At 39.6% G+C, this 25,985-nt stretch overlaps 5 protein-coding genes across 9 annotated transcripts in view; 4 read left to right on the top strand and 1 right to left on the bottom strand.

Annotated features, from left to right (window-relative positions):
* The first annotated feature begins 531 nt into the window (after positions 1–531).
* On the top strand, positions 532–11,465 carry LOC124072678 (guanine nucleotide-binding protein G(o) subunit alpha-like). The gene is made up of 10 exons (XM_046414246.1): positions 532–627; positions 1,136–1,271; positions 1,352–1,443; positions 1,552–1,644; positions 2,354–2,514; positions 6,120–6,248; positions 8,537–8,666; positions 8,782–8,853; positions 10,452–10,539; positions 11,168–11,465. The coding sequence occupies exons 1-10, from the start codon at positions 589–591 to the stop codon at positions 11,356–11,358; spliced, it is 1,131 nt and encodes a 376-aa protein (XP_046270202.1). The 5' UTR covers positions 532–588; the 3' UTR covers positions 11,359–11,465.
* Positions 11,389–13,579, bottom strand: LOC124072679 (neuropeptide B-like). Its single transcript, XM_046414247.1, has 2 exons — positions 13,202–13,579; positions 11,389–12,160 (listed from the first exon to the last, which is right to left on the bottom strand). The coding sequence occupies exons 1-2, from the start codon at positions 13,457–13,459 to the stop codon at positions 12,032–12,034; spliced, it is 387 nt and encodes a 128-aa protein (XP_046270203.1). The 5' UTR covers positions 13,460–13,579; the 3' UTR covers positions 11,389–12,031.
* Positions 13,580–13,604: 25 nt separating this feature from the next.
* LOC124072676 (B-cell receptor CD22-like) lies at positions 13,605–18,529 on the top strand. 3 transcript variants are annotated; one of them, XR_006845568.1, is made up of 11 exons: positions 13,605–13,814; positions 14,347–14,546; positions 14,618–14,968; positions 15,056–15,313; positions 15,415–15,669; positions 16,057–16,144; positions 16,995–17,097; positions 17,387–17,508; positions 17,593–17,649; positions 17,726–17,800; positions 18,219–18,529. XR_006845568.1 is itself a non-coding variant. In XM_046414241.1 (10 exons), the coding sequence occupies exons 2-10, from the start codon at positions 14,492–14,494 to the stop codon at positions 17,730–17,732; spliced, it is 1,296 nt and encodes a 431-aa protein (XP_046270197.1). In that variant the 5' UTR covers positions 13,605–13,814; positions 14,347–14,491; the 3' UTR covers positions 17,733–18,529. The 3 variants fall into 3 exon arrangements, 2 of the variants coding, with proteins under 2 accessions (XP_046270197.1, XP_046270199.1); XM_046414241.1 differs by having other exon boundaries at positions 17,726–18,529; XM_046414243.1 differs by having other exon boundaries at positions 13,674–13,814; positions 16,995–17,055; positions 17,726–18,529.
* Positions 18,530–19,441: 912 nt separating this feature from the next.
* On the top strand, positions 19,442–22,165 carry LOC124072677 (B-cell receptor CD22-like). Of its 2 annotated transcripts, XM_046414244.1 has the most exons (9): positions 19,442–19,654; positions 19,738–20,091; positions 20,188–20,445; positions 20,547–20,801; positions 20,950–21,037; positions 21,119–21,173; positions 21,606–21,733; positions 21,814–21,873; positions 21,959–22,165. In XM_046414244.1, the coding sequence occupies exons 1-9, from the start codon at positions 19,600–19,602 to the stop codon at positions 21,996–21,998; spliced, it is 1,293 nt and encodes a 430-aa protein (XP_046270200.1). In that variant the 5' UTR covers positions 19,442–19,599; the 3' UTR covers positions 21,999–22,165. The 2 variants fall into 2 exon arrangements, with proteins under 2 accessions (XP_046270200.1, XP_046270201.1); XM_046414245.1 differs by lacking the exons at positions 19,442–19,654; positions 19,738–20,091 and having other exon boundaries at positions 20,114–20,445.
* Positions 22,166–24,532: 2,367 nt separating this feature from the next.
* The window catches only part of rnf213a (ring finger protein 213a), a 29,848-nt gene continuing 28,395 nt past the window's right edge, over positions 24,533–25,985 (top strand). Inside the window, exons 1-2 of one of the 2 annotated variants that reach the window (XM_046414240.1) lie at positions 24,533–24,793; positions 25,674–25,792. In XM_046414240.1, the coding sequence (XP_046270196.1) occupies positions 25,693–25,792 (100 nt within the window). In that variant the 5' untranslated portion in view covers positions 24,533–24,793; positions 25,674–25,692. Of the gene's footprint in view, positions 24,794–24,814; positions 25,422–25,673; positions 25,793–25,985 lie in introns of those variants that run through there. The other variant, XM_046414239.1, reaches the window with a different exon arrangement.

Here is a 25,985-nt window from a genome sequence, read left to right as displayed (position 1 = left end):
CGCCATTCAGCTGTTATGAATTTCTTGGCAACCCATACATCAAAAACAGGCAGTGGTGGAAGAAGCACTGAAATATCTAAAGTAGAAATAAGAAAACCTCAACAAAATAATACTTCATATATACTTTTGCATATATGTGTGTGTGGAGGTGGTTTGGGCTGATTTTATATTTATGAGAAAAGCTAGAATTGATACATATATTTGTTGTAGTACAAATAAATTTATCAATTATAAGTACAATATTTGCCTCCAAAATGTACTGTACTACAAAATAGTACTAAATGAAATAGCATAAAATATAAATTCCACCATTGGGAACAAATCAAGTACAAGTAGGTAGGTACGGTATTTGTGTAAATGTACTTCATTCCATCATATTTTGTGATTACTCAGAGTCTGAAATCTGAACGACTCAGCTGCACATGCTGACTAAGTAGTCTATCAGGGTTTGTTCCTGGACAGAGCTGGTTTGGAGGCAGCTCACCTGCTGCCAATTAGGTCAATTAGTTGCTCAGTTTCTGTTTGCAGTTTTAGCTGTGAATCAAATGAGTCTGGCGTGCGGAGCAGAGCAGAAGCAGAAGCAGAAAGATGTTTTGCTGTCATAATATGTTGCCAGTCCCGCTACAGGTAGCGCATTCACTAAACGGACACATTTATCTCACTTAAGAATGTGAAAGTTTTTGGTCTCTCAGGATCCTCCTCTGAATGACGTCCTTCAGGTTTCTGTTCAGTCAGTTACAGTGAAGACAAGCAAACTTAGACTTTTAGAGTTTTGTGACTCTTCACAAGTAATTTTATGTGATGGGCATTTGTCATACAATTTAGCTGAACTGAGCTATTTAACCCACCAGTATGGGAGAAAAATAAAATTATGTTTGATAGCTTATAGCAAAATTATCATTAAAATCACTTTCTCACAAGCTAAAATGACACTTACATATGATTTACTTGAATGCATTTGGAAAATGTGTTTGTTTCAGGAGAATTTTTTTTCTGCAGTCAGTTTTGTATTTTAAAGCATTTAATAAAACACATCTAAGACCATATATGGGAGTAGTTAGTTGTAGTTTTTGTAGTCAGTGGTTTACTGTAGTTTCAGAAGTTGCGTGTGAAAACTGTGAATTCCTCCTTTTAGATCTGCTTGGGAGTGTGCCTACACCAGGACATCACCGAGGAGGGCAAAAAGGCTAAACTCCAGAGCTCTAAAATAGAGCAGGACCTTTGTGAACATGCCAGGACTGAGATGAATGTGGTGAAAATCCTCATGCTTGGTAAGTTAAAACTACACTAATGTGAACACCTTTTGTCTGGTTTCACCAAATCTTAACATTTTCTCTGGTTTGTGTGTCAGGAGCGGCAGAGAGTGGAAAGAGCACCCTGATCAAACAGATTAAGATAATCCACAGTCATGGCTTCTCCAAACAGGAGCTCTTCAGTTTCAAGGTATTGGACAGCCATGAAGCAAATGAACCTTTTATTTTCACATCTGAGCCAAAAGCAGCTGTGAGCATCAGCTGGATAACAAACTGTTGACTGTCATCCCCTCTGCAGTCTGCTGTATTAGACAACCTGCTAACCTCTATGAAGTTTGTTCTTCGAGGAATGGGGATGCTGAGGATTAACCTCGCTAACAAGAAGAACAAGGTGATGAGAGATGATAGTTTCCTGTGGCAACAGCTTTAGATAATGAGGTCTAATCTTGATGGCCTGCTTTTCATTGCAGTCCCTCTTTGTCACACTAGATGTCAGTCTTCATCAGCTGTTCATATGACTGATGTAGTGAAGTATATTTACTCCAGCAGTGTATTTAGGTACTTGTACTTAAGTCTTTTCCTCTCATGTGACTTTCTACCTGTACACCATTTTTGAAGTATTTTTACCTCATTACGTTTATCTGACAGCTTTAGCTACTTTACAAGTTAGGATTTTCAATATAAATCACACAAAGAGTTTATAATGTGTGCTTTATTCTGAATTAAACTACCCAACAGCATATACAAGTAGAGCTGAAATGATTGGTCAATTCATCAGTCAGTCAACTAACAGAAAATTAATTGGCAACTGTATTGAAAATCTTTATTTTTTTTTTAAATGCAAAAACAATTTGTGGTTCCAATTTCACAAAAGTGAGGGTTTTAGTACTACAATGTTGTATTGGTACCTTTACTTAACTAAGGGACCTGAATACTCCCTCCACCACTGTATTAGTGTGTCTTAAGGTGCAAGTCACGACATATTGATCCATTTGTACCTTCAGGTAACATATTGTGCTGTACGTTACTTGTAGATTACATTTATTTAGTTATGATTAGAAGTTTCCCAAGCTGATGATATGTTGTCCCATTTACCGTAGATGCACGCCCGCTCCATCCTGTCCTGCAGTCAGTGTCTGGGGGACGACCAGGAACTGCTTCCTTTTGTGGGCCACGCTTTCTGTGCCCTCTGGGCTGACCAAGGGGTGCGAGCAGCTGCGGCCAGAGGTTACGAGTTTGAGCTGAATGACTCTGCACTCTAGTGAGTAGAATGACCTTAAGTGATCAGCGCTACCCAATTATGACTGACGGTGGAAATGTCAGGGGAAATTGCCTAGTAAGAAGCTTGTTGTCGCATCTTATCGGTACAGTAAAGCAAGGGCTGAGAATAACTCATCTTCAGCAAATGATTCCTGTGACATTTGTGAAATGGGAGGCTTAATTGGGCCCAAATTAAAAGGCACTGTTTGCAGATATCCAGGAGGCTGGGAATTAGGGTGGAGCAGATAAAACAGACATGATTAAAGAACCGGTTTTCTTGTTTAATGAGTGAGAAGTCAAGCAGCATTTTTTTTTCATGGTATGAGTAGCATTAGCCTTTCTACATAAAGCTTTCTAACTGTTATCTCTCATGTGTTATGAAACACAAGTTGTTAGAATACACCCAATGTGTGTGTTTTATTTTTTTTTTTCATATTCATGTGGGCAAAACAGTTTCTTTTTTGTTTTTTTTTTTTTCCCCAAGCGCTGTCCTTCAGAGATTGCGACCTTTCAATTGTTGTTCAAGGGGGGAAAAAAAAGCAGTACTCTGCATGGCTCATTTGTTAAGCTGGTGTTGCATCATCAGCTGAAGTGCGGATCATTAACTGAAGTGTGGAATACATTTTGCTAAATGTCGTTATTGTTTTGAGTTCTTGGTTTCATGCCAGCTGTGAAGTGAAATGTGATTTTTTTTTTTTTTTTTAAATTTAATTTTTTTTTGAAAAATTCAACCCCAGCACGTTAGCGAGGAATGAAGTCCACCTGGGTGCCAGCTGGTCACCTCTGCGCTGACCAGCTGGCACCCATCTTCACCCAGATCTTCAACAGATCTCTGGAGCTGTGTGAAGTACCCTCCTGCTTCAAACGTTCCACCATCATCCCAGTCCCCAAAAAACCCACCATCACGGGGTTGAATGACTACAGACCCATCGCCCTGACGTCTGTGGTCATGAAATCCTTTGAGAGGCTGGTGCTGAACCACCTGAAGTTCATCACAGGCCCCCGGCTTGACCCCCTGCAGTTTGCCTACCGGGCAAACCGGTCGGTGGATGACGCAGTCAACATGGGACTGCACTTCATCCTCCATCACCTCGACACCCCAGGGACATATGCCAGGATCCTGTTTGTGGACTTCAGCTCTGCATTCAACACCATCATCCCAGAAATCCTCCGCCAGAAGCTCTCACAGCTCACAGTGCCGACCTCCACCTCTCAGTGGATCTACAACTTCCTCACTGACAGGAGGCAGCAGGTGAGGCTGGGGAGCATCACCTCCAGCACCAGAACCATCAGTACTGGCGCCCCCCAGGGGTGTGTTCTTTCCCCGCTGCTCTTCTCCCTATACACTAACGACTGCTCCTCAGGGGACCCGTCCGTAAAACTACTTAAGTTTGCGGACGACACAACTGTAGTCGGCCTCATCAAGGATGGTGATGAGGCTGCCTACAGACGTGAAGTAGACCAGCTGGTCCTCTGGTGTGGTCAGAACAACCTGGAGCTTAACCCGCTCAAGACTGTGGAGATGACAGTGGACTTTAGGAAGAACCCACCCACCGTACCTCCTCTTACCATTCTCAACAACACAGTGTCTACTGTGGACTCCTTTAAGTTCCTGGGAACTACAATCGCCCGGGATCTCAAGTGGAAGTCCCACGTAGACCTAATCAGAAAAAAGGCCCAGCAGAGGTTGTATTTTCTGCGACAGCTGAAAAAGTTCAACCTGCCTCAGGAGCTGCTGACCATCTTCTACACCTCCATCGTCCAGTCTGTTCTCTGCACTTCCATCACTGTCTGGTTTGGATCGGCCACCAAACAGGACAGAAACAGACTGCAACGGACAATCAGGTCTGCAGAAAAAATCATCGGGGCCGACCTGCCCTCCATCCAGGACTTATACCAGTCCAGGGTCAAAAAACGGGCAGGAAGCATCACTGCAGACCCCTCACACCCTGCACACAAACTGTTTGATCTGCTTCCCTCTGGTAGGCGTTACAGAGCTCTGTATGCCAAGACCACCAGACACAAAAACAGTTTCTTCCCCCAGGCTGTCTCCCTGATCTCCCCATAAACCACCTGCCATTGTGTGAACCATCACACTGTTTGCACTACATCATTCCACTGTTTGCACTACATGTATATATATATATATATTTTTTTTTTTTTTCTTGTAAATATTTATTCTTCTTTTATTATTATTATTGCTTTTTTGTATTTTGTATGGTGCACAGGACAGAGAAAAATCCGGAGTCAAATTCCTTGTATGGTCACACATACTTGGCAAATAAAGCTGATTCTGATTCTGATTCTGATTCTGATTCCAGTCCACCACAATTGTGTGTAAGTCCTGTCAGATAGATTTTACATCAGCGGTGGTGGTTGTTTAACAGTGAAGACAAAAGCTCCCATGATCCTACGCTGCTTACACCTGACAGCAGATATTCCATGCTGTGCATTTAAAATGAAAGTAAAGCTGTTTTTTTTTTTGTTGTTGTTGTTGTTCCCCTCCGCCAGCAAGTTTTATCTTTAAACAAACTCTGAGTAAGTGGACTGAGCAAGAAGTCCTTATCTCCAAGGCGACAGGGAGGTGTGCAAAGTTTTTTTTAAAAAAAAAAAAAAAGAAAAAGAAAAATGGACTCTGGCCAGACTGAAAAAGATGAGGTGACAGCTTAATTATCGGAACTCGATAAGATCTGGAGCTGTAGGATGATATGAAACTCGACTTGCTCTCTTTCGGTCTTCTCACTCTGCTGGACCCCACATTGATTTCTCCCTCTAGAAATATTGGATTTGACTTGAGTCGTGACACACTTGACTTCCCCAGGACCTGAAGGCACCTCGACCAGTAAAATGACTTCTCAGATGTTAGCTTTGGCATAAACTGAACTGTTAATGCTGCTAAAAAGAGAATTGGAGTTATAGGACGTTAAGTGTAGATGTAACTCGTGTATTTAGAGACATTTAGTTTTGTGTTTTTGTTTGTTTTCTTTTTTAAATAAATATTTATAAGATTTAGCTGCAGCCTACTTGGTTAAATTTAAAAGCGCTCACCCAATTTAATAGTAAATGTGTTACACTGTCAGAGTCCTGATGGACATGCAATTAAAAATGTTTCAAGAAATCCTTCATTGGAATTACAGATCTCTATTTTTTTTCCTTTATTCACAGATTTTTATTCCTGACTTCTTGTCAAAACATGGCACATGCATTGTCCACAGTGCAGCTCAGTTAGAAACACCTCTGTGCGTTAGTATGAAGCAATACAGTTCAGCTGCAGCAGACTTTACAGCCTTGAACATCACCATACAAATCAGTTAATCAGTTTCAGTAAGAAGTGAACCTTATAGCCTTCATAGAGGCAGGATTTGTTGTATTAGAATGCATTAGTTTAAGCTCAGTGTATGGCCTGTGAGAAATTAGATTTTATTGTCATTTAAAGATCAAGTTTCCATATCATAAAACCTAAAACATCAAGTAACAACTTCCTTTCAGGAAGTCCAACCACTGGATGTCTTGGCCTGATGCTGAAAGGCACTAAGATTGACAAAAGCAAAAACTGGACGTGTATTTTCTCACAACTGAAGTTTTCTCTTGATGTTCCCTCTCCAGTTTCTTTGAGAACATGAATCGAATCATCGCTCCCAAATACGTTCCCACCGAGACAGATGTTCTGAGAGTGAGAGTGAGGACCTGTGGAATCGTCGAGACGCAGTTTCAACTTAATGAAATGATCTTTCGGTAAGACTTATTAAACTGCCGCTGTGAATTCAGCAGCGTTTGCAACACGATATCGTGCTGTGCACAGATATGTATGCCGACGTCATGCTGTATATTGAGTTAATTAAAGGTAAAGACTTTAATGGTTCACACTGGGCCCACTGAAAACTCTCTAAAATCATATTATTCATTTATTGTTAGAGGATCAATTTAATTCCTGAATGCACAGTTAATATTAAAACAAAATTTTAGCTTCATCCTTCACTTTTGAGGGCTGGTTGTCTGCATCGTCTACTTTTACATGAAATAACCAAATGGCACACTGAAGTGTCATATTCCCCTAAAACCAGTTTTGATTAAGAAAACTTGACAATAAACTGTAGATTCAACAAAAAGTAAAATAAATCCATTTTGTGAAATGCACCTGGAGATACATAAAGATGTTCTGTGTAATGTGTTGATACACAACAAATCGGGAGCCCTTTGTTGTTTAGCAGGCTTGTCTGAATTGCGTTGCTGATTTTTGCAGCTTGTTGATCTGTGCCACGAGCATTGGATGTGTTGGTGATTAGCTCGCTGGGTAACGAAGCACATTGTGTAAATCATATGGCTTTAGTGTTAAAAGGTGTGATTTGCTGCACATTTTCCAGCTCAGTTAATCTTTACTGAAACAGGTGGAGACTGAGGAGGGTTTGGAAATAACAATTAACAATAAAATAAATAAATAAATAAAATTTAGATCAATTTGGTGGAGCTCTTATAGTACACCCTTTAACACATGCTGCTGTCCTAGAAAGCAGCTTGTTGAGCCTCTGGAGATTCAGTCTCACCACCACCTCTTGAAGGGTCCCTGACGAAAGCTGAACTCTGGAGGGACGAAGCAGAGGGAGGCAGCCGCCTGAGCATGACTCAGACATGAAATATTGATGGCTTTACTCCACTTGGTTATTCCAGGAATAACATGGAGGAAGCATAGCAATGAAACGTTGAACCCCCACTGTCCTATCGCTTTTGAACTTCTGTTTTCAGAGTAAACAACCACTCATGATGCTCCCTGCGCCCAGTCCCTGTGCTGTGACAGCATTCGCTGTGTGGGACATCATAATGGATAGAATACATACAGGACAGACTTCATGAATATTGCATATATGGTTGCTGTTTCAAGGTTTGCATCAGTATGTGCCAGTTTATAAAAAAAGTAAAGAACTGGATGTTTTTACAGCACTTTTTGTTAAGAACTTGTAAAAAAAAAAAAACTTTAATCACATTATGTAATATTTGAGATGATCAGGAGGCATTTGAAATAACATTGCAGTCTGTCAGAACTTTTGATCATTATAGCTATTTTTATGATGAAATATTTTCAAGTTCATTTGCAAATCAGATCCTGAATTCTTTTTTGAAGATGAATAACCCAAGGGCACTTTGCTCTTCGCTTGAAGCCACAACTGGGGGGAGGAAAAACCAAAACAAACATGATTTCAGAAAATTTAAATATGTCCAGATACCAAAACAACCAAAAACAACCACATGATTTAGAAGAATAAAATGAGGTATATGTTTTTGAAAATGAATCTCTCTGGTTACTATAAGAGTCCCAAGTCTTTTTTAACTTTTGTGGCAAGTGAACACAGCAATCACAGTCTGAAGGTGGTTCAAGGTAGTTACGACAGATTTCCTTCTCGGGGTCGTGATTTTCTTTTCTGCAGCGCCGAAACTGCAGCTGTCAAACGCCAGAAGTTAGTGCTTATTGCCCTCCAGCTTGTTAAAACTGACCCAGGGGATAAACGCTTCATTGCCTCTGACATGAGTACTGCAATCATGCACCTGGAGACTATCTGGTCCAAATGGAAGCTCATTACCTGTGTCACCAAGACCCCTCAGCTCCACTTAGTGCCAGATCATATTTTGAAAATGATAAAATATTTGAAATGGGTTTGAATGTTTCAGTGTAATGTTATCTCCTAATACTGCCATACTGCCCATGAATAAGACAGTTTAACAAAAAGTCCCTAACTGTTGCAGTGAGAAGAGTGGCATCAATAAAGCTATTATTTATGGATGGAATGAATTTTAACTTAACACGAAATATTTAAAACAATTGAAGTTATTAAATTTATTATAAAATGTCTGGAGAGTTTGGTCCACATGAACTCTCCAGTACAGGAACCTCATGTCTGTGCAGATCTATCGGTTATTTAAAACATGGAGAAACTCACGCACAAATAATTTCTCCTCTAGCCGAACTTGTTGTAAGCAATTCATTGGGTGAATGAAGCGTGAATGGCGCTTGCTTGGCTTGCTGACAGGTTGTATGATGTCGGGGGCCAGCGGAGTGAGAGGAGGAAGTGGCTCAGCTGCTTTGACTGCATTCAGGCCGTGTTGTTCGTCGTGGCTCTCAGCAGCTATGACGTGACACTGATGGAGGCCCCTTCAGGGGTATGTCATGAAAAAAACAAGACGATCAAATCAAACCTAACGCCATTTCTTTGCTGTGTTGCTGTGTTTTTTCTGATTTTTCCATACTTCCCTTTTCCATGTTATCCTCTCTTAGAATCAGCTGCAGGAAAGTCTTGACCTTTTTACATCCATCTGCACCAGTCAAATCTTCAGAGGGGCCTCACTGGTAAGCTGACTTGCTCTTCTAATGGATGGATTACATAAAGATTGATATGAATGTACCTGGAAAACGACGACAAAGTGTCACAGTTTTGTGTTCATGGCCTCTGTCTGTGTGTCGTGCACAGGTCTGTCTGCCATGTCTCATCTAAATGTGTGGAGGTGGCTAAAGCACCGAGTGGCTTGTTTGATAATCATTCATGCCGAGCAGACAGGACACAAACTGGCTACGATTGCGTCAGAGATGCATAATTAGCTTGCGAGCTTTATAACTGAGATGTAGGGCAGATGATTTCACTTTAGCAATTTGGCTGCGAGTGCTCTTTAACACGCTCTGTAATTAGTTTGACTGATTTTTTTCATGTCGTGAGTTTGTGGGAATATTTACATGAGCAGGAATGACTCACTTGTTGCTCAGCAGTATTTGCACTTGATTAACTTGGGGCACTTGGGGTGAGGGTTATCATACAACCTCTTCCTCTTTGCACATTTTTTATTTTTTTTTAAAAGGTTGATTATGTTTTAAGTGCTTGGCAGCCAACTGTTTTCTGTTCGCAGTGTGAAGTATTTTGTAGAAAATGGGAGAGGTGCATATTGACTTGAATTGCCTCAGAAACCCGTATGAACCTGATTCTGGGGCTTCATTTACAAAATGGTCAATAAATTTCAGTCTCAAGCAGAACCATGTGTAAAGTAGCTATAAGACCTCTTGAGATGTGCTTATCTCTAAGCAGTCCATTCTGTTTTTAATGGCATTCTTAGAACCTGCTCATGTAAGGTTTTTGTTTTTAAAGATCTTGTGTGAATCAAACCTTGGAAACAATCTCAAGGCTAAGTTCAAGTATAAATCTAAGATCATTTTTATAAATGATGCCCTTGGATTTTAATAAAGATGATGGCCATAATGAGACAAATTTACAGGAAGGTATTCACACTCTGAGTGCAGAAGCCATAAATAATTAAGAATTACAAAATTTAAAAGGTCAGCTTTTCCCTCATTCTGTTTCTCTGATACCTGAAACAGTGACAGCCTGCATCAAAGTGTTTGTGATATTTTTATTTCAACACAGTGTGGTTAATTTTCTATTAAACCTCAGCCAATAGTATCATAAAGCCATTAGTGAACTTTAAATAATTAATTTCTTTTTTTATTAACAGTCTAACACTGACTCTATCTTAGATTGTGTTTGTTTCACAAGTGTGTTTACATGAACTGAACCATGGATTAAAGTGATAAAGATGCCCTGTGTCAGTCGACGGCTCAGTCCGGAGCAGGATACTTGCTGTGTGGCGGTCATAATGACTTCATTGTTCATATGCAGCAATATGGAGATTTTATTCATGAGGTTAATGCTGTGATTTCAAACCAGACTAGATGATGTTTGTGAAACACACATTACAAAAGTATTATTATATATGATGATTTATTTTTTTTTTTTTTAATACCACGTGTTGAGGTAAAAACGAGCCTGGTCTCAGGTCAGTGAGCACATTTGTGTTTCTGCAGATACTGAGGTGTTGAAGCTGTAACGAAAGGCATCAGTTTGAGGGACATTTGAATAGTGTCACTGACTCACAGTCCTGCTGTCATCTCTCTCCTGACAGATTCTGCTTATGAATAAAACTGACCTTTTCCGAGAGAAGATCCTACGCTCTGGGAGGCACTTGAGATTTTACCTCTCTAGTTATAAAGGTAAGTTGGGGAGAATTTTCATGTGAGCCTTTGAGCGCCATATTTTTGCATCGTGTTTTGGAAGAACGAAAGGAGTTCAAAGATTAAACGAAACGATAATGATTTCAAAATTATTTATTGTTCAATAAAAACACAGTAAATACAATATCAATATACTGGCCCTTGGAATCTCCCACTTACATCTCAACTGCTCCAGTGATTGCAAACTTGAGAAACTGCTTCTTCTGTGATGACTCAGTAGTAGTTGGTAGCTCTCGACTTGGAGGTAATTTTCTACCTTCTTAAAATCCCAGGTATTGCTTGAGTGTGTGTCTCTTCATTTTTCGCTGGATGCTTTGCTGTCCACTGGGTAATCGGAATTCCTTCTGGCCGGAGATCGTCACAGTATTCACATACAGTCCTATGTTTATGTGTATATTATTCATTCTGGCCAGAACATGGTCATAAATATTTCCGACTCATTTCCACCAACTGAGAAGCAAACTCTGTCATGTTTTATTTGTGGATTTGACAAGGAAAGCTTATGTATAGCTCCTCAATGGAAACCAAAGTCTTGCTTTATGAATATTTAATGAATTACACCCCAGATTTGTCTCTCTCCCCTCCCCCTTCCGTCGTGTCCGTCCAGGAGCAGATGGCGACGTGGATGCCGCAGCCCACCACATCACTGCCATGTTCTCATCGTGTAACAGTAGTCCTGGCAAGCCCGTGTACCACCATTTCACCACTGCCACAGACACCTCAAACGTACAGGTGGTCTTTGACATGGTCGTAAATCAGATCCTCAGAGAGAACCTAGCAGCAGTCCAGCTGCTGTAAAAGTCTCCTGAACACTGTGGTTTTAATCATTCAGCACTGGAATACAAATATCACTTATTTTCATGTGGAAACACATCTTATTATTTAATCAGGTAAGATGGTTAATATAGCATTATTGTTTTAAGACATTTTAAATAAAATATTTATTGATGAGAATGTCTATTCTTTTTAATACTGTTCATCTATCCCGCTTTCAAGAACTTTTATCCATGCAGAATGTTAACTATAACTTGGAAAAATGCTCTAATTTTTAGTTTTTCCTGTTTTAGCTCTTGTTTAAACACACGTTGCTCATAAGTTGCCCAAAACTGAATTAATTACCAAAATGACAAGTCAAACTGCTGAGACTAATTTAAATTATCTCCAGTATTGATGAGCACAAAAAATCCTTGCACCGCAATGTGTTTTGCATTCAGGAAGTTGAACAAAGGGGGTTGCAATATGATTCATTTATTAATGAAAACTCAGATCAAATATGTACATTTATACTTTTATAACACAAAGTTTTAAGACAGCTTTATCATAAAATCAATAAATAAATTGGTGAAATGATAAATGAAAAGTAGCATATCTTCCATCGAGTGCAACACCAGTGTTAGACTTGAACTTGTACAGTTTTTAAACGTTAACGCCTTCGAGAAGTCGGCTCCATCTCGGCCGGCGGCTTTGCTGCTCAATCTGCTGCACAGTCTGAGGAGTCCAGGGAGAGGAAGACGTCGGCTTTGCACTTAAATGAAGCCTTGAGTTCCTGGAAGAGTTCACAGCTCTGCAGGTTTGGTGTAATGTCTTTGATACACACAGGCTGTTGGGAGAGAAACAGACAAATGATGCAGTCACATTAGACGGTGCTTAAGAAAAAACAACCTTTAAATTGTGTGCACTTGAATCAGGAAAACAGTGAGATGTTTGATGTCCCAACGAACATCCCTGCAGAGAATTACACAAATCGGTGAGCATATACAGACCTCGTTCAAACAATATCTCCAATCATGTCAAAGCACAATGACCAAGTACATTTACTCAAGTACTGTGCGTAAGTACGAGTTTACAGTACCTGAGTGATTTTATATTTTATGCTGTCAATGAAATGCTGTACTTGACTACATTAGTGACATTTGTACTGACTATTAAGTCTGCAGATTAAGGTTTCACAAAACGTGAAAGCTTATAAGGATGCATCATCACAGATTAAAATGAATATAAGGCTGTAAAAAGATTAGCTCAAGCTCTACCAGCTACAATAAAACGCTTCACTTGAACTCATCAGTTATAATCCATGGGTCTAGTACATAATAGAATTTGAAATGTGCCAATCTGCTGCACATAAGTACTTCTGATAACATTCTTTAACGTTTTGTTGCTAATTTTGATTTTTTTGAACTTTCATTTTCAATGAACTGTGTTATACTGCTGTGTTTACTAAAGTAATTGACCTTCATACTCATACTCTTCATATCTTCTTTCTGCAACGTAAAAGTAATTCCCAAACAATTATTATTATAAGTTATAACTCGGTTTTCTTTGCAATTTCTTTTAGTTTGGCTGATGTTGACTGAACAACTCCTTCCTTTAATATTTTGGTATTGCAAAGTTACAAAACAGGACGGTAATAGTGGATTACAATAAGTTTAAGATCTCAAATATTATCCAAGTAATTTCAGGAATGTTCTTTTACAAAGCCAGTGTTTTGTTTTGTTTTGTTTTGTTTTCCAAATGGAGCATTCAGGATAAACAGAATAAAATTCAAGTATGAGTAGTAGCTACTCTTTTGCGCTCGTGCGTAATGCGTAATGGCAGTCCAATACAACCCATTTATTCCTTGATAAGCCCGACGAGCACTGACCATCGTCTTCAGGATGGAATTTTGCGGAGTTAATTCAGAAAACACGCTGTTACTCGCTTGCTCTTCGCTGTCTGACGGCTCCGGCTCGGCTCTCCTGACGTACGGCGACCTCCGGATGCCGGACAGCAATCCGGACGCCCTGCCCACCGAGTAGTAGCTCGGACCGGCCACCTGTTTGTACCACGCATCAGTCGGACTGCAAGCGACCAGCACGGAGATTATCACGATGGGAAACACGAGTTTAGCGAGCATCTCCATGTCGAGCGCTGTTGCCTGGTCCCTCTGTACCTCGTGCGACTGGTCCTCCTCGTTGTCAGCTCGCTGCTTGTTAGTGTCTACTTATAGGGACCCCGTGATCATCCCCGCGTTTTCGTCAAGCTGGAGGGCGAATCAAACACACACACACACACACACACCTACCTCAGAGAAACTCATCTCCTGACCATCTTTGGTTGAAGTATCAGTTAAATCCTGAACGTTTGAAATACAGTGTTGAACTTAACGACATCAATTTCTGCCATAAAACCTTTTTTTTTTTTCTAAAAGCAATAGTGGATTGTCAACAGAGGTGGGATAAGTTGACTGTAAATTGATGGTCCTGGAATTAATCAAGGTGAGGTATACAAGAGAACTGATTAAATTGGATTTAAATAAAATAATCTTTAAAAAAAAAAGATTCATAGAGAGCTGTAGAGACGTTGAAGTAGTGTAGAGAGGTGACAGACAATGTTGGTCATTTAAATTATTTTACACAATGATGGCATCTGTTTTTATGTTTATATCACTGTTTAGTAGAGTGAAAAACATTTCATTTGCCCTGTTAAACTTTTCTAGAATTACACTTGTTGAACATTTTCAGCATGTTTTTTCCCCCCACTGCCAGACATGCAGAACAAACAGCTCACTCATTCGTCTTCTTCATCTCATACACCCCCTGACTCTGACCACAACAAAGCGCCATAAGGCTGCACAGGACACAGGTTTTGTCAGAAGAGGGCCTAGTTTCTGACATGTCACATTCAAAGAGAAAAAGGCTGAAGCGCTGTACCGAGTCAGGCTGTGGCGTATGTGATCTGATTTCACAGGCTCAGAACTTTGTTATGGTGACACAAAAACTTTTTTTTCTTTTTTTTTTGTATTTACAGGAAGCTGCGCCTACAGTATGTGAAGAAGAAGCAGATGACGAAGAGAAAATAACCATTCGTGTATTTTGAGTAGAGACGCATTCCTACTGCTCCAAGAAAAGAAAAACAACAACTTTGGTGATTTGACTTGGTTTTAGCTGGAAACATGCACACTGAACAAAGAAACTTGACATGGACACTGATGCCACTGTTTCTGGCTGGTGAGTAGAGCACCTAGGTGGCATTTAATGTTTTATATATTTAAACCTGTGAATGAATCCATCTTTTTCAGGTATTCTCTGTAGTACATTGAAAGTGGAATACCAACAGCAACATATCTGTGCAGTGAAAGGCTCGTCTGTCGTCGTTCCTTGTTCATTTCACCTCTCTGACAACTTGACTGTGAAGAGGGTCATGTGGGGTCATGTAAAGTCTCATCACTTCAAGGGTCATTTCATATCTGGCAGCAATTTGAGAAGAGTCGCCTCTCGATTTCAGTACGTTGGTGACAAACAGCGCAATTGTTCATTAAAAATAAACCAAGTGGATTGTGATGATGCAGGAAAATATGCTGTCCGATTTATTATAAATAAGAGAAAAAGTCTCTGGCCTCATAACGTTAGCCCAACATTAAAGGTTGTTGGTAAGTCTTTTTCTTATATATACATTTGTATTCAGAGAGTTTAACTTGCAACCTGGAAAGTTGAACGTCTGTGCTTTATTTTTCTAGATTTGTACATTTTGGTGACAAAATCCAATGAGAATGGAACAATAAAGGAGGGCAACTCCATGAATCTGACCTGCATGAACGGCTGTGATGGCGACCATCTCTACTCTGCTTTCACCTGGTCAAAGAACGGAAAACCTATAAACCAAGGACCTGTGCTTCATTTAAGCAACATGTCCTCCACAAACTCTGGAAACTACACTTGTTCTCTAAACACACACACGGGAACTACTTCGGCAGCCATAAATATTGATGTTGAATGTGAGTGCAGGACACAAGATCATCACTTTGCAGAATAATCCATCATCTGAGAGTTTGCCACATGATTCCTCTGACGGTTAACAGCTTCAGTTTTCTTTCAGATGGCCCTAAGAACACATCAGTGTCTGTCACACCATCGATGGAGGTGGATGTCGGCAGCAGCGTCACCCTGATCTGCAGCAGCCATGCAAACCCTCCAGTGGAGAATTATACTTGGTTTAAAATAGATGGTAATGACATTGTGGATGTGGGACACCAGCCTGTGTTGTTCTCTGATGATGGAGGCCAGTATTTATGCAGCGCCAGCAACAAACACGGAAGTCAAAACTCCTCTGTTGTGACTGTGAAGATTAAACGTAAGTAGTTTAAAATGGTTGTTATTTAGCACTTGTTTAGTGGGTGATGATGATGATGATAGAAATGAACAAACAGCTTGAAAACGTTGGTATCGTGATTTGAATTCTTTACAAGGATCATTAAACTTTAATTCTTTTGCTTTGTTAACTTAATGGGTTTTTGGGGTCCCACAAACCACAACTGCAATATGTGGAAAATCGACTAGAGCAAAACCAAAAAGTCACTCACAGTCAAAAAAAAATTACTGTGAGTTGGGAGTGGGACCTCCTGTTAACAAACTCTTGCTAGGCTTTTGCCAAACAAAACATTAGGGTTCATTTAATGAATCGTTTTTATAAATTATGCTGTGTCACACGTTGAGACATCAGTCATTCTTTGTTTCACAGCATACTGGGCAACATTTACCAGAGACGTACTTGTCATTTCTACTAGTGCTGTGCTTCTGATTGTCACCGCCATTGTTGTCATCAGTAGGTAAGCGGTATTTCTGTCCTTTTTCAGGCATGCGCCCCTCTACGTTAATCTGAGTGCAATGTTGCATATTCCCCATCTGAAAAGGGCTCGTATCATCTGCTGTGGTCAAAGAACTGCAGAAAAGGAAAAAGGACAGCTGCAACCCCATTAGGGTTGAGCAGGAGCATCCTGATTGGCTAAGCAGATACATTTACTTCACACTAGTATGAAAAGACAAATGGTTAAGCCTTTAGATGGTGCAGAGAAGACAAACACTGGAGGAACACACGTGTTCTCTTAGAAACTAACAAACATGCAAATACAGACATGAACACTGAATGAAGTAACGAGCAGCCCACCACCCATTTCCTCCAAGTCAACTCAAAGTCCTTGCTGTAATGATATCATTCAACTTCTGCAAAAAACACAGGAAAATCTTCCATTACAAGTAAAAGTCATGTGTTCAAAATCCCAAGTAACAGTATGTAAGTAACATCAGTGAAATGTATTATCATAAGCATTTCACTGTTGTAGCAATTGAAATTGTAGCTACTCGACATACAGTCAGCTAGTATAATCCTAATATTGCTATCCTAACAGAATTTTGGCTTTTTTTTTTTGGCTAATTAAAAATAAATATCATATAATATGTAATAATCTAATAATATAAATAAATATAAGTTTGGAGAGGAAATGTCTCTTTTTGAATGACCCAACTATATGAGCTTTGTCATATCATAAACCAGTAGTTTCTTTTTTGAAGTATGCATTAAATGGAATGTGCTCAAATAAAGGACAAATGCCACAAAATTATATCTCTATACACATCATGATTATATCCAATAGCAATGACTGTGTTTTTACATTTCAGACTCAACATGAAGCGTGTGTGGACACCAAAGGTTGACTGTGGGGAGGACATACTGACTGTGGTACTCCTGGCAGTTTCGCTCTTCACTTCTCCACCTTCCACTGTGACTTTTTTGTGATTATATACAGGACACTGCAGTCTATATTACAATAAGGCCTGTCAGTTGTATGGATGCTTTCTGCAAGTGGGTTAAGCAATTCAAAGGCAACATGAACGTACATCCTTAGTGTGTGCTAAATATCAGATACATCAGATAAGAAAACACAGGGTTGTTTTCATTGCGTGGGTAGTAAAGTCCCGCGCTTCATAACAGAAATGTGAATGCAGGTGTAAGAGGAGGATGTTGCTCTGCACTAATTGATCTTGTGTTGTTTCTTTGTGATCGTGTGCAGAATACAGACAATTGGCTCATGTGTCAGAACAACCAGTCACAAGATGAAAATCAGTGTGAGGGGAGAACAACAGAACTTGTCTATATAACCGTCGACTTCAACTGCAAAAGAACGTCAAACATGTGAGATGGTTTTGCAGTTAATTGCCGTTTATGCCACGTTTGTCGCATCAGAGGCTCATGTGCTGATTGTTGTATCACCTTCAGGGAGCAGGAGATGCACTCAGATGATGGTGAGGACGTGATTTACAGCACAGTGTGCGGGTAAGGCTCAGGAAATACACATTTAATAACAAGTTATTTGCTTAAGGCAGATCATTGTTTGCATTCTGTTTTTCAGGAAGTGACCTTCAAACCCTTCATATGTGGAGCCTCCCTCATTTGACAACAAACGCATGCTGTTTTTCGGTAACAGGTGAACAAGCATAATGTTTTCAGTGTTTTTGTTTTTATTTCCTTAGGTTTTGCAGATTTATGGGATGTGCTTCACATGCATTGCAGTAAAAATAAATGTTGTAATCCAGACAAGAAGAAAAAACTTGTTATAATTATAACACAAATGAAAAGACACCACCAAGAGTCATAAAGGTGATGCACAACTTGGCATCAAAACACAATGTAACAGGAAATGTAGCTGAACATGCTGGCCAGGGAACAAATGTTTTGTTTATTGTTTTCCCACCGTTGCAATGATTCTGTTGGCTGTGTGTATGTATGAGAATTCATAAGTTTTCTACAGTGTACACTTCACTGGAACAACTGTGAATTTGAGACCCGACTGGTGCATGTTCACAGGATGATCTTTCTTGTCTGTGCATCCCTCTGTGTTACAGGAGGGTGGAATCTGCTAGTATCTAAAACTGGTGTTGAATGACCCTCCATATATCAAGGATTCATCAGAAGGAAAAACCTTGAAAAAGATTTGTTTTTGTATTTCTTGCATCATACCTCTGGGTCAAATGTGTGTGAATGTACATGCACTCACTAGCTGCTTTCTGGTGCTCAGTGTTTTCAAATCATACGCACTCCTGTTTAATTCTTGTGAAAGTTCTTTGGCTTTTTGTTGTCTTTGCAGTTCCCAACTGTAAACTTATACTGTACAACTGTAACACGTTCAGTTAATTAAAACCAACTGTTAAATATGTGAAAGAAGTAGTTATGTGAGTTACAAATTGTTATTGTAAAAATGAGAGAAACTACAAACATTGTGTGGTGGAACAGCATGTCTTACATATGCATCTATGCATCTTATAGCTGCATGTCATGTCTTCACTGCAAACAAACTGCACCATCTGAATAACCTTAATTGTTTTTCAATAAAATGTAGAAAAAAATATATGAAATGACTTGACTTGTTTCTAAACTGCCTTTTGATAATTAGAAGATAGCTTAACTTATTTAGCATTGCACTCTTATAACGCTGTCAGAGTCATGATGAACATTTAAATAAAATGATGCAGCAGAGCTAGAGATATACATTCAAATTTTTTTTTCCTACACCTCAAACAGAGCAGAGAGTTGCTTTGCCAGCAACAGGCCATGTGGTCTCGAGGTGTTAGCCTCAAGCTGAGGTGGGGAGTGGGCTGCAGACATTGGGGAAACACTAATTTCTGACTTCATACCCCAAAACTTTTTTTATATTTTCAAACTGGGGAATCTTCAGATCCAACTGATTGTGCAACTTTCTTTTCTTTCTTTGCTTTTTTTTCTTTGTTTTTACTTTGCTGAATCATGCATATTAATAGCTGATGTTTTGTTCTGGTATATAACATATACATATTGAACAATACATCACATAGTGTATGCAGATAAGAATTTTGGCTTTATGAGCCAAGTTATCAAAAGTAAACACAGAAAATAAATGAAACATCAGTAGACTTGGCCAGTGCTGTCTGATTTTGTTAATAAAAGTTCCAGTATTACAGTAACTCTGTGCCCCTCTTGCCCACAAGAACAACATAACTGGCTTGTCATTTCCTCTGTGCAGGGTTTGGTTTCATATGTATAACGTTTAGATTTAAGCTGTTCACTGAATCCGTGGTGTGTGTTCATGTGACCTAATTTCAGGCGCAGTGAACAATCCAAAACTTCAAATTACAGGAAGCTTTGTTCTGTAGCGGAAGCGAGAAGACACATTAATTCTTTGTTCTTAGTATAAAACAAGCAATTTAAGATCAAATAAGAGCTTTGTGATTACTTGGAAAGAGCTTCAATATGTGCACTGGACACAGAAACCTGATGTTGACACAAATGCTCCTGTTTCTGACTGGTAAGTATAACGATTATGTCTTTTTTTTTTTAAGGAAACATCTGTAGGATGAAATAATTTATGCATTAATCCATTTGTTTCAGGTGCTCTGTGCCAGAAATGGAAAGTGGAATATCATCAACAAAGTATCTGTGCAGTGAAAGGCTCATCTGTTGTTATTCATTGCTCATTTTACTATCCTGAAAAGCTGACTGTGAAAAAAGTTATGTGGGGCCACGAAAATAATAGTATATTTGTAGGTCCTTTCATATTTGACAGCGAAAGGAATGATACTTCCTCAAGATTTAAGTATATTGGCAACAAAAAAAGCAATTGTTCTTTCAAAATAGACCAAGTAGAACATAATGATCGCGGAAAATACAGCTTCAGATTTACAACCGACGACGTAAAGGGCCAGTGGACTGGTAAAGATGGTATTGGTACATTAAAGGTTGTTGGTAAGTTTTCTTTTTCATAAGCTAACTATAGTTGTGACTCTTCTCTGCACTTCAGTCTGTAAAGTTTCATATTTCAGCAGCACTTTGCCCTTCTAGATTTGAATGTTTCTGTGGCAAACCCCAGTGGGAACGGAACAACGAAGGAAGGTGATTCTCTGAAACTGACTTGTATAAACAGCTGTGACAACAGCTCTTTTTCATCTTCTTTCACCTGGTCAAAGAACGGAAAACCTATAAACCAAGGACCTGTGCTTCATTTAAGCAACATGTCCTCCACAAACTCTGGAAACTACACTTGTTCTCTAAACACACACACGGGAACTACTTCAGCAGCCATAAATATTGATGTTGAATGTGAGTGCAGGACACAAGATCATCACTTTGCAGAATAATCCATCATCTGAGAGTTTGCCACATGATTCCTCTGACGGTTAACAGCTTCAGTTTTCTTTCAGATGGCCCTAAGAACACATCAGTGTCTGTCACACCATCGATGGAGGTGGATGTCGGCAGCAGCGTCACCCTGATCTGCAGCAGCCATGCAAACCCTCCAGTGGAGAATTATACTTGGTTTAAAATAGATGGTAATGACATTGTGGATGTGGGACACCAGCCTGTGTTGTTCTCTGATGATGGAGGCCAGTATTTATGCAGCGCCAGCAACAAACACGGAAGTCAAAACTCCTCTGTTGTGACTGTGAAGATTAAACGTAAGTTGATCATTCATTTTGCAAGTCCTTCAGCGGTGGTACACTAACTCTAGAGGGCACTTATGCAGCCTTTTATTTGTTGTTAAGAATCATAGAAGTGTAACTCATGAGCGACTCTGAAAGCTAATACACTGCCTTTGCGGAACAGATCATAGGACGATATTTAACAGAGAAGCACTTATCGTTTCCATTGTTGCTACGCTTCTGATTGTGACCACTGTCATTGCCATCACAAGGTAAGCTATATTGATACTGAATCACTATCACATCACAATGTGTGATGTGATGATGTTACAAAGTCTGCTTATGTGTTTCAGACTCCAGAAAAAAAGAACAAGAGCACCAGAGACTGACTGCAAGGAGGACTCACAGGTGACATTATCATTTTATCAGCTATTTCTGATTTGTATGGCTCTAAGTGTTTCTGATTTTGTTTGTGGATCTAACCTTCGAGACAAACTGTGCAGCACAATAAGCTGCTGTTGCCCTGATTTTCATCTTCAAACATGTTAAAGGTCTTGTGTGTAGGGTTTCGTGGGATCTATTGCCAGAAATAAAATACAATATCCTTAATTATATTTTCATTCTTGTATAGTCACCTGAAACTAAGAATTGTTGTGTTTTCATTACAACAGAATGGATCTTTTACATCTCAACAGCCCAAAACTCTAGGGAACGCCTTTTGGGAGAGGAGGGGAGGGTGAGGGTTGTTCAGTTGGTTGCAGTCTGCAGTGTTACCAACAGGTGCAACTAAATCCTCCACACACTGTTGTCCACTAATTTGTCTTGTGGTGTTCTATTAAGGATGTAGTGTACGTCAACTGGACTTCTTTTGACAATAACCAGTCACCAGAGGGAAATCAGAGTGATGGAGCAACAACAGAAATCTTCTACACCACTGTTGAGTTTCACACAAAGAGAAAGTCAAACACGTGAGACTGTTTCTTACTTTTCAAATAATTCTTTACGTCACATGAGAGGCTCATGTATTCATCAACGGTATCACCTGTAGGGGGCAGCAGATGGACTCACATCATGATTATGGAAATGTGATTTACAACACGGTGTACAGGTAAAACTCCACATGAATTTGCACGTCATCAGAAATGCTTTGCTTAAGATAGCTTATGTACAAACTCGTTTTTATCCTTTTTCAGGAAACAACTGCAGAGCCCTTCATATATTGAGACTCTTTGATTTAACAACAAACACAAGCTGTTTTTCAGTAATACGTGTAAAGACATCATGTTTTGAGGACATCTGTTTTTGAGGAAGTTTTTCTTTTTGGTTTGTGTTTTACTTAAGATAAACTGCACATGCATTGCAGTGAAGATCAATATTTTCCTCCAATAAAATGTCTAAAATATCTAAATTTCAACAAAACCTAAGGCTGCAGTTAACATATTTCACCCAAGATCAGCACTGAGGGTATAAATCAGAAGAAAGAGGAACTAACAAAAATGTTTGGAACAAAATGAAATGTGCCATCAGCCTCTACTCTCGTGCTGGTTATGGTTGCTAGTTTTGTAAAGGAGTTGCACATCCTGGCTTCGAAACATGATCTCATGGGAAATTTAGTTTAACATGCTGGTTAGAGAATACATGTTTTGATATGCATCATTTCTGCAGCTACAGTGATGTTGTTGGCCGCACACTGAGAATCCAGAGTGCCATTTCATTTTTTTCCTGCGGGCTTGATTCAACACAAGCGCCTATGAGGCTCAGGCCCGATGGTGACACATTGCGGATGACTTCCTTCTGCTAGTCTGTCTCAGTCTATGGTCTGACTCACTCCCTGCAGCAGGGTGAAGTCTGCTGGCAATCAAATTCAATATCAAAATGATCAAAAATATCCCAGCATCACGTCGAAGAGAATAAGTGTTTTTTTGCATGTTATATTTCTTCTTAATTTGCTGTTGAGTACCTTTCTGTTACTTCTATAAATTATAATCTCTCTAAACAAATTATGCAATTGAATTTTAACTGTCTAACTTATCTAACAACATCTAACACCTAAATGCAAACGTTTTGTTTGCAGTGCATCATGTTTATATTGTTGTATTAATACTTTTATATAAAGAATCTAAGTACTTTTCCAGCACAGCCTCTTCTGTCACTTCCAACTCCATTCTTGTGTCCTGTGGTCTTTTGTCATTCCCATGTCTCAACTTGCTATGCACTGTGTTATCTGGGCACAGTGGGGTCAACATACATTCTGTATATGAGACAACAAACAAGCTTTTTTCAATCATTTTGGGTTTATGAACACCCTGCAAACAACAGCTCTGACTTTAATTGAATTTAATAATATCAGCTTATGCAGTTTTATTTTTGACTTGACTTGTTCATGCAGGGGACTCTATATTTTGTATCACTATATTGTTTATATATATATATATAGATTGCATGATAAGGACACGTTTCGATACCTGCGGTCTGACACTCCTGACCTGGGAGTACAGACCAGGTTACCATGGCAATGTGCCAGAACAAAATGAAACTGAAACACATGCTGAAATACTAATCTTGGGTGTCTCAGCGAGGTTTTTTTTTCTTTTTCTCTTTTTTTCCCCCTCCAATGAGAACAGTATCTATCTTTGAAATTACCTGGTACAGACTCAGGTTGAACATTGTTACCCAAACTTGTTCAAATTCCAGGTTTTTCTGCCCTCTGCTGACAATTTAACAACACAGCATCCTAAGACAAGTTCGTGTTGAGCCTTCCTCGCTCTGTCACATGCAACACAGCTCTCTCTTCAATGGATGAGTGGGTGTCAGGTGAGAGCTGTACAGAGGCACACCTCATAACAGGATGAAAGGTCATCTGACCAGCATCACCGGACGTGCAGTATAACAATAAACATCTGCAGGTCGAGTGTGTTTCACTTTGCTGAGAATTTAGAGGAACATAATAATGTGGATCTCCTTTAAGTGTGGGTTTCTCAAAGAAAACACAGGATGCAGTAGCAGCAGTAGAGTACAGCAGTATTATCAAAGAACTACAACACAAGGACGAGTCCTTTGTCTTCTTACTTCAGCTCTAGTTTCTATTGTTTTCAGCCTGTGTCCATGTAATAAAACAAACCTGACTTTGCCATGAGGAATTCTGGTTGTTTGCTGTAGGAAGCATACACACCTCCCCCTTATGTAGCCGCTGCTTTATTTAACATTCGGTGTGAGCTATGGAAGGTTTTACTTTATATTGCTCTAGGGCTCTTTTGGCTTCTTATTCACACACTTGCGCACATCATATGGGGGATTTCCAGTGCTGGTCATGTCACAACAACCAGCTGGATGTGCCCTTGTTCAAAGTCAAGGATAAAGTAAAATACAGCCATAAGCAGACATGCTTGTTTGAGGGCCTGAAAGCTTGCACGTAATATAACTAATAAGTGTTTTATACCACAAGTCATCAAGTTGTGTGACAATGTTTTTCTTCATGAAAGGAGAGAATATACTGCACACCTTGATGTTTTGTGATAGCTTTCCCTTTGCAAAATACTCATAATAAAAATACAAACAATACAAAAGGAAAATCAAACAATCCATAAATCATTCTAATGCAAAGCAATCGTGCTTTCCATGGGTTACTTTAATTTGATTTTAAGGGTTCAACTGTGCAGAATGGAAACTTAAGATAGTTTGTTCCCCAGTCTAAAAGCCTCCAGCGTGAGTCATTAAGAAAGTAAACTTTATTAACGTTAGTTTACGCCCATTTCTGGCAAAACGAAACTTTATGGAATATGCGGAAATGAAAGGGAATGATGCGATTCTCTGCCGGTGAGTCGCTGGTGCTGCAGAGATGACTGCTGGGCTGTGCTTTTTGTACAGCTGAAGAAAAGCTCGCAGTCGGCTCAGGTCGGACTCCGAAAACGTTTGTTATTGTTTTGCAGGTGATAACGTCAGACCTTACGTTATGACAAACTAGGAACAATCCGGTCCCATTTGCTGCTGCAGCTATCAGCTACCTCCCTGTCACAGGACACTTCTGAGTAAGTCTGCCTCAAACGGGCTTTGAATGTAAATTCACTGGCACCTGTTCTTGTACCTGCACATTTTGCTGTCGCTGTTTCTCTGGGAAGTGGGTCAGGATCAAACTGAGTGGGATAATATTAGCTAACGTGCGCGTCTCAGCAGACAGGCTTGTTTATAGAGCGAGTTAGTAAGCTAGTTTAACTTAACTCGCTGTCAGCTTGCAGCAGGGACACGTCATACACAGAGCTGTTACTACAGTCGATAACTGTGACCTATGTGCACTTATAATAATGGATGTTTACGAGGTTACAGACTGAATTCGAAACAGGAAGTGACTTAAAACATATATAGACGACGCAAATATGCGATTGGCCGAACTGTGCGGCCAGAGATCTTTTCACTGTAAAGAGGAACCACTCCGCAGTCGAGAAACGTTGTTTCCACTTCTTGATCAGGAACAGGCCCTTCCTGAACAGGCTCTTTGAAAAAAGAGACTTTCAATTTTTAAAATACAGAACAGTATTTTTTGTCTTCTGAAAGCAAATTCTGACCAATGTTTATCTTTTCTAAAGCGTATTTTTCTTGAGTACGTTAGAATACTGTAGTGCTTGGTGAGACCTCTTAGTTTCCCCCTCTTTGGATGAGGTAAGTTTGTTATTGGACATTAGTTAGCCGGACATTGTTGCACAATTATTACCATTTCAGTCACTTGCATCCGTGTATTGTTTAGACTGCTCAAAGTCCAAATGGAACAAAGTGTTTTGTTCTGAGTGGTGGTTTTGCAGAGAAGAACACAGTCTCCCAAGACCTGAACTGGCAAGACTGAAAGTGAAAGGATTCTCCTGCAGGGCGGGTCCTCAGGGTACATTTCAGATGAAATCGTTTCTTTCTTTGCAGAGATAATCAAAGTCTGAAGATGAAGTGTCCAGATTGTGGCCATAAAATTGTGGAGAAGACAGCCAGATTCTGCAGTAAATGTGGCACGAACCTGTCTGTCCAAACTACAAACACACAGGGTAAGTAGATTCATTAAAAAAAAGAAAACGGTTTAATATAATATTTGTACTTATGTGATCTTAAGATGCACGCAATATGTGAAATGCTGTTATGTTACTATGTATGTAATATGTATGTGCTCCAAAGATACTGTGTTGACATAGAGGTATTCTGTGCATTAACACTGACTAACAGTGAGCTGTAGTAGGCTGA

Source organism: Scatophagus argus, chromosome 16 (assembly GCF_020382885.2).
Source record: "Scatophagus argus isolate fScaArg1 chromosome 16, fScaArg1.pri, whole genome shotgun sequence".
Taxonomy (NCBI): domain Eukaryota; kingdom Metazoa; phylum Chordata; class Actinopteri; family Scatophagidae; genus Scatophagus; species Scatophagus argus.
This window is presented reverse-complemented; position numbering and strand designations above follow the sequence as displayed.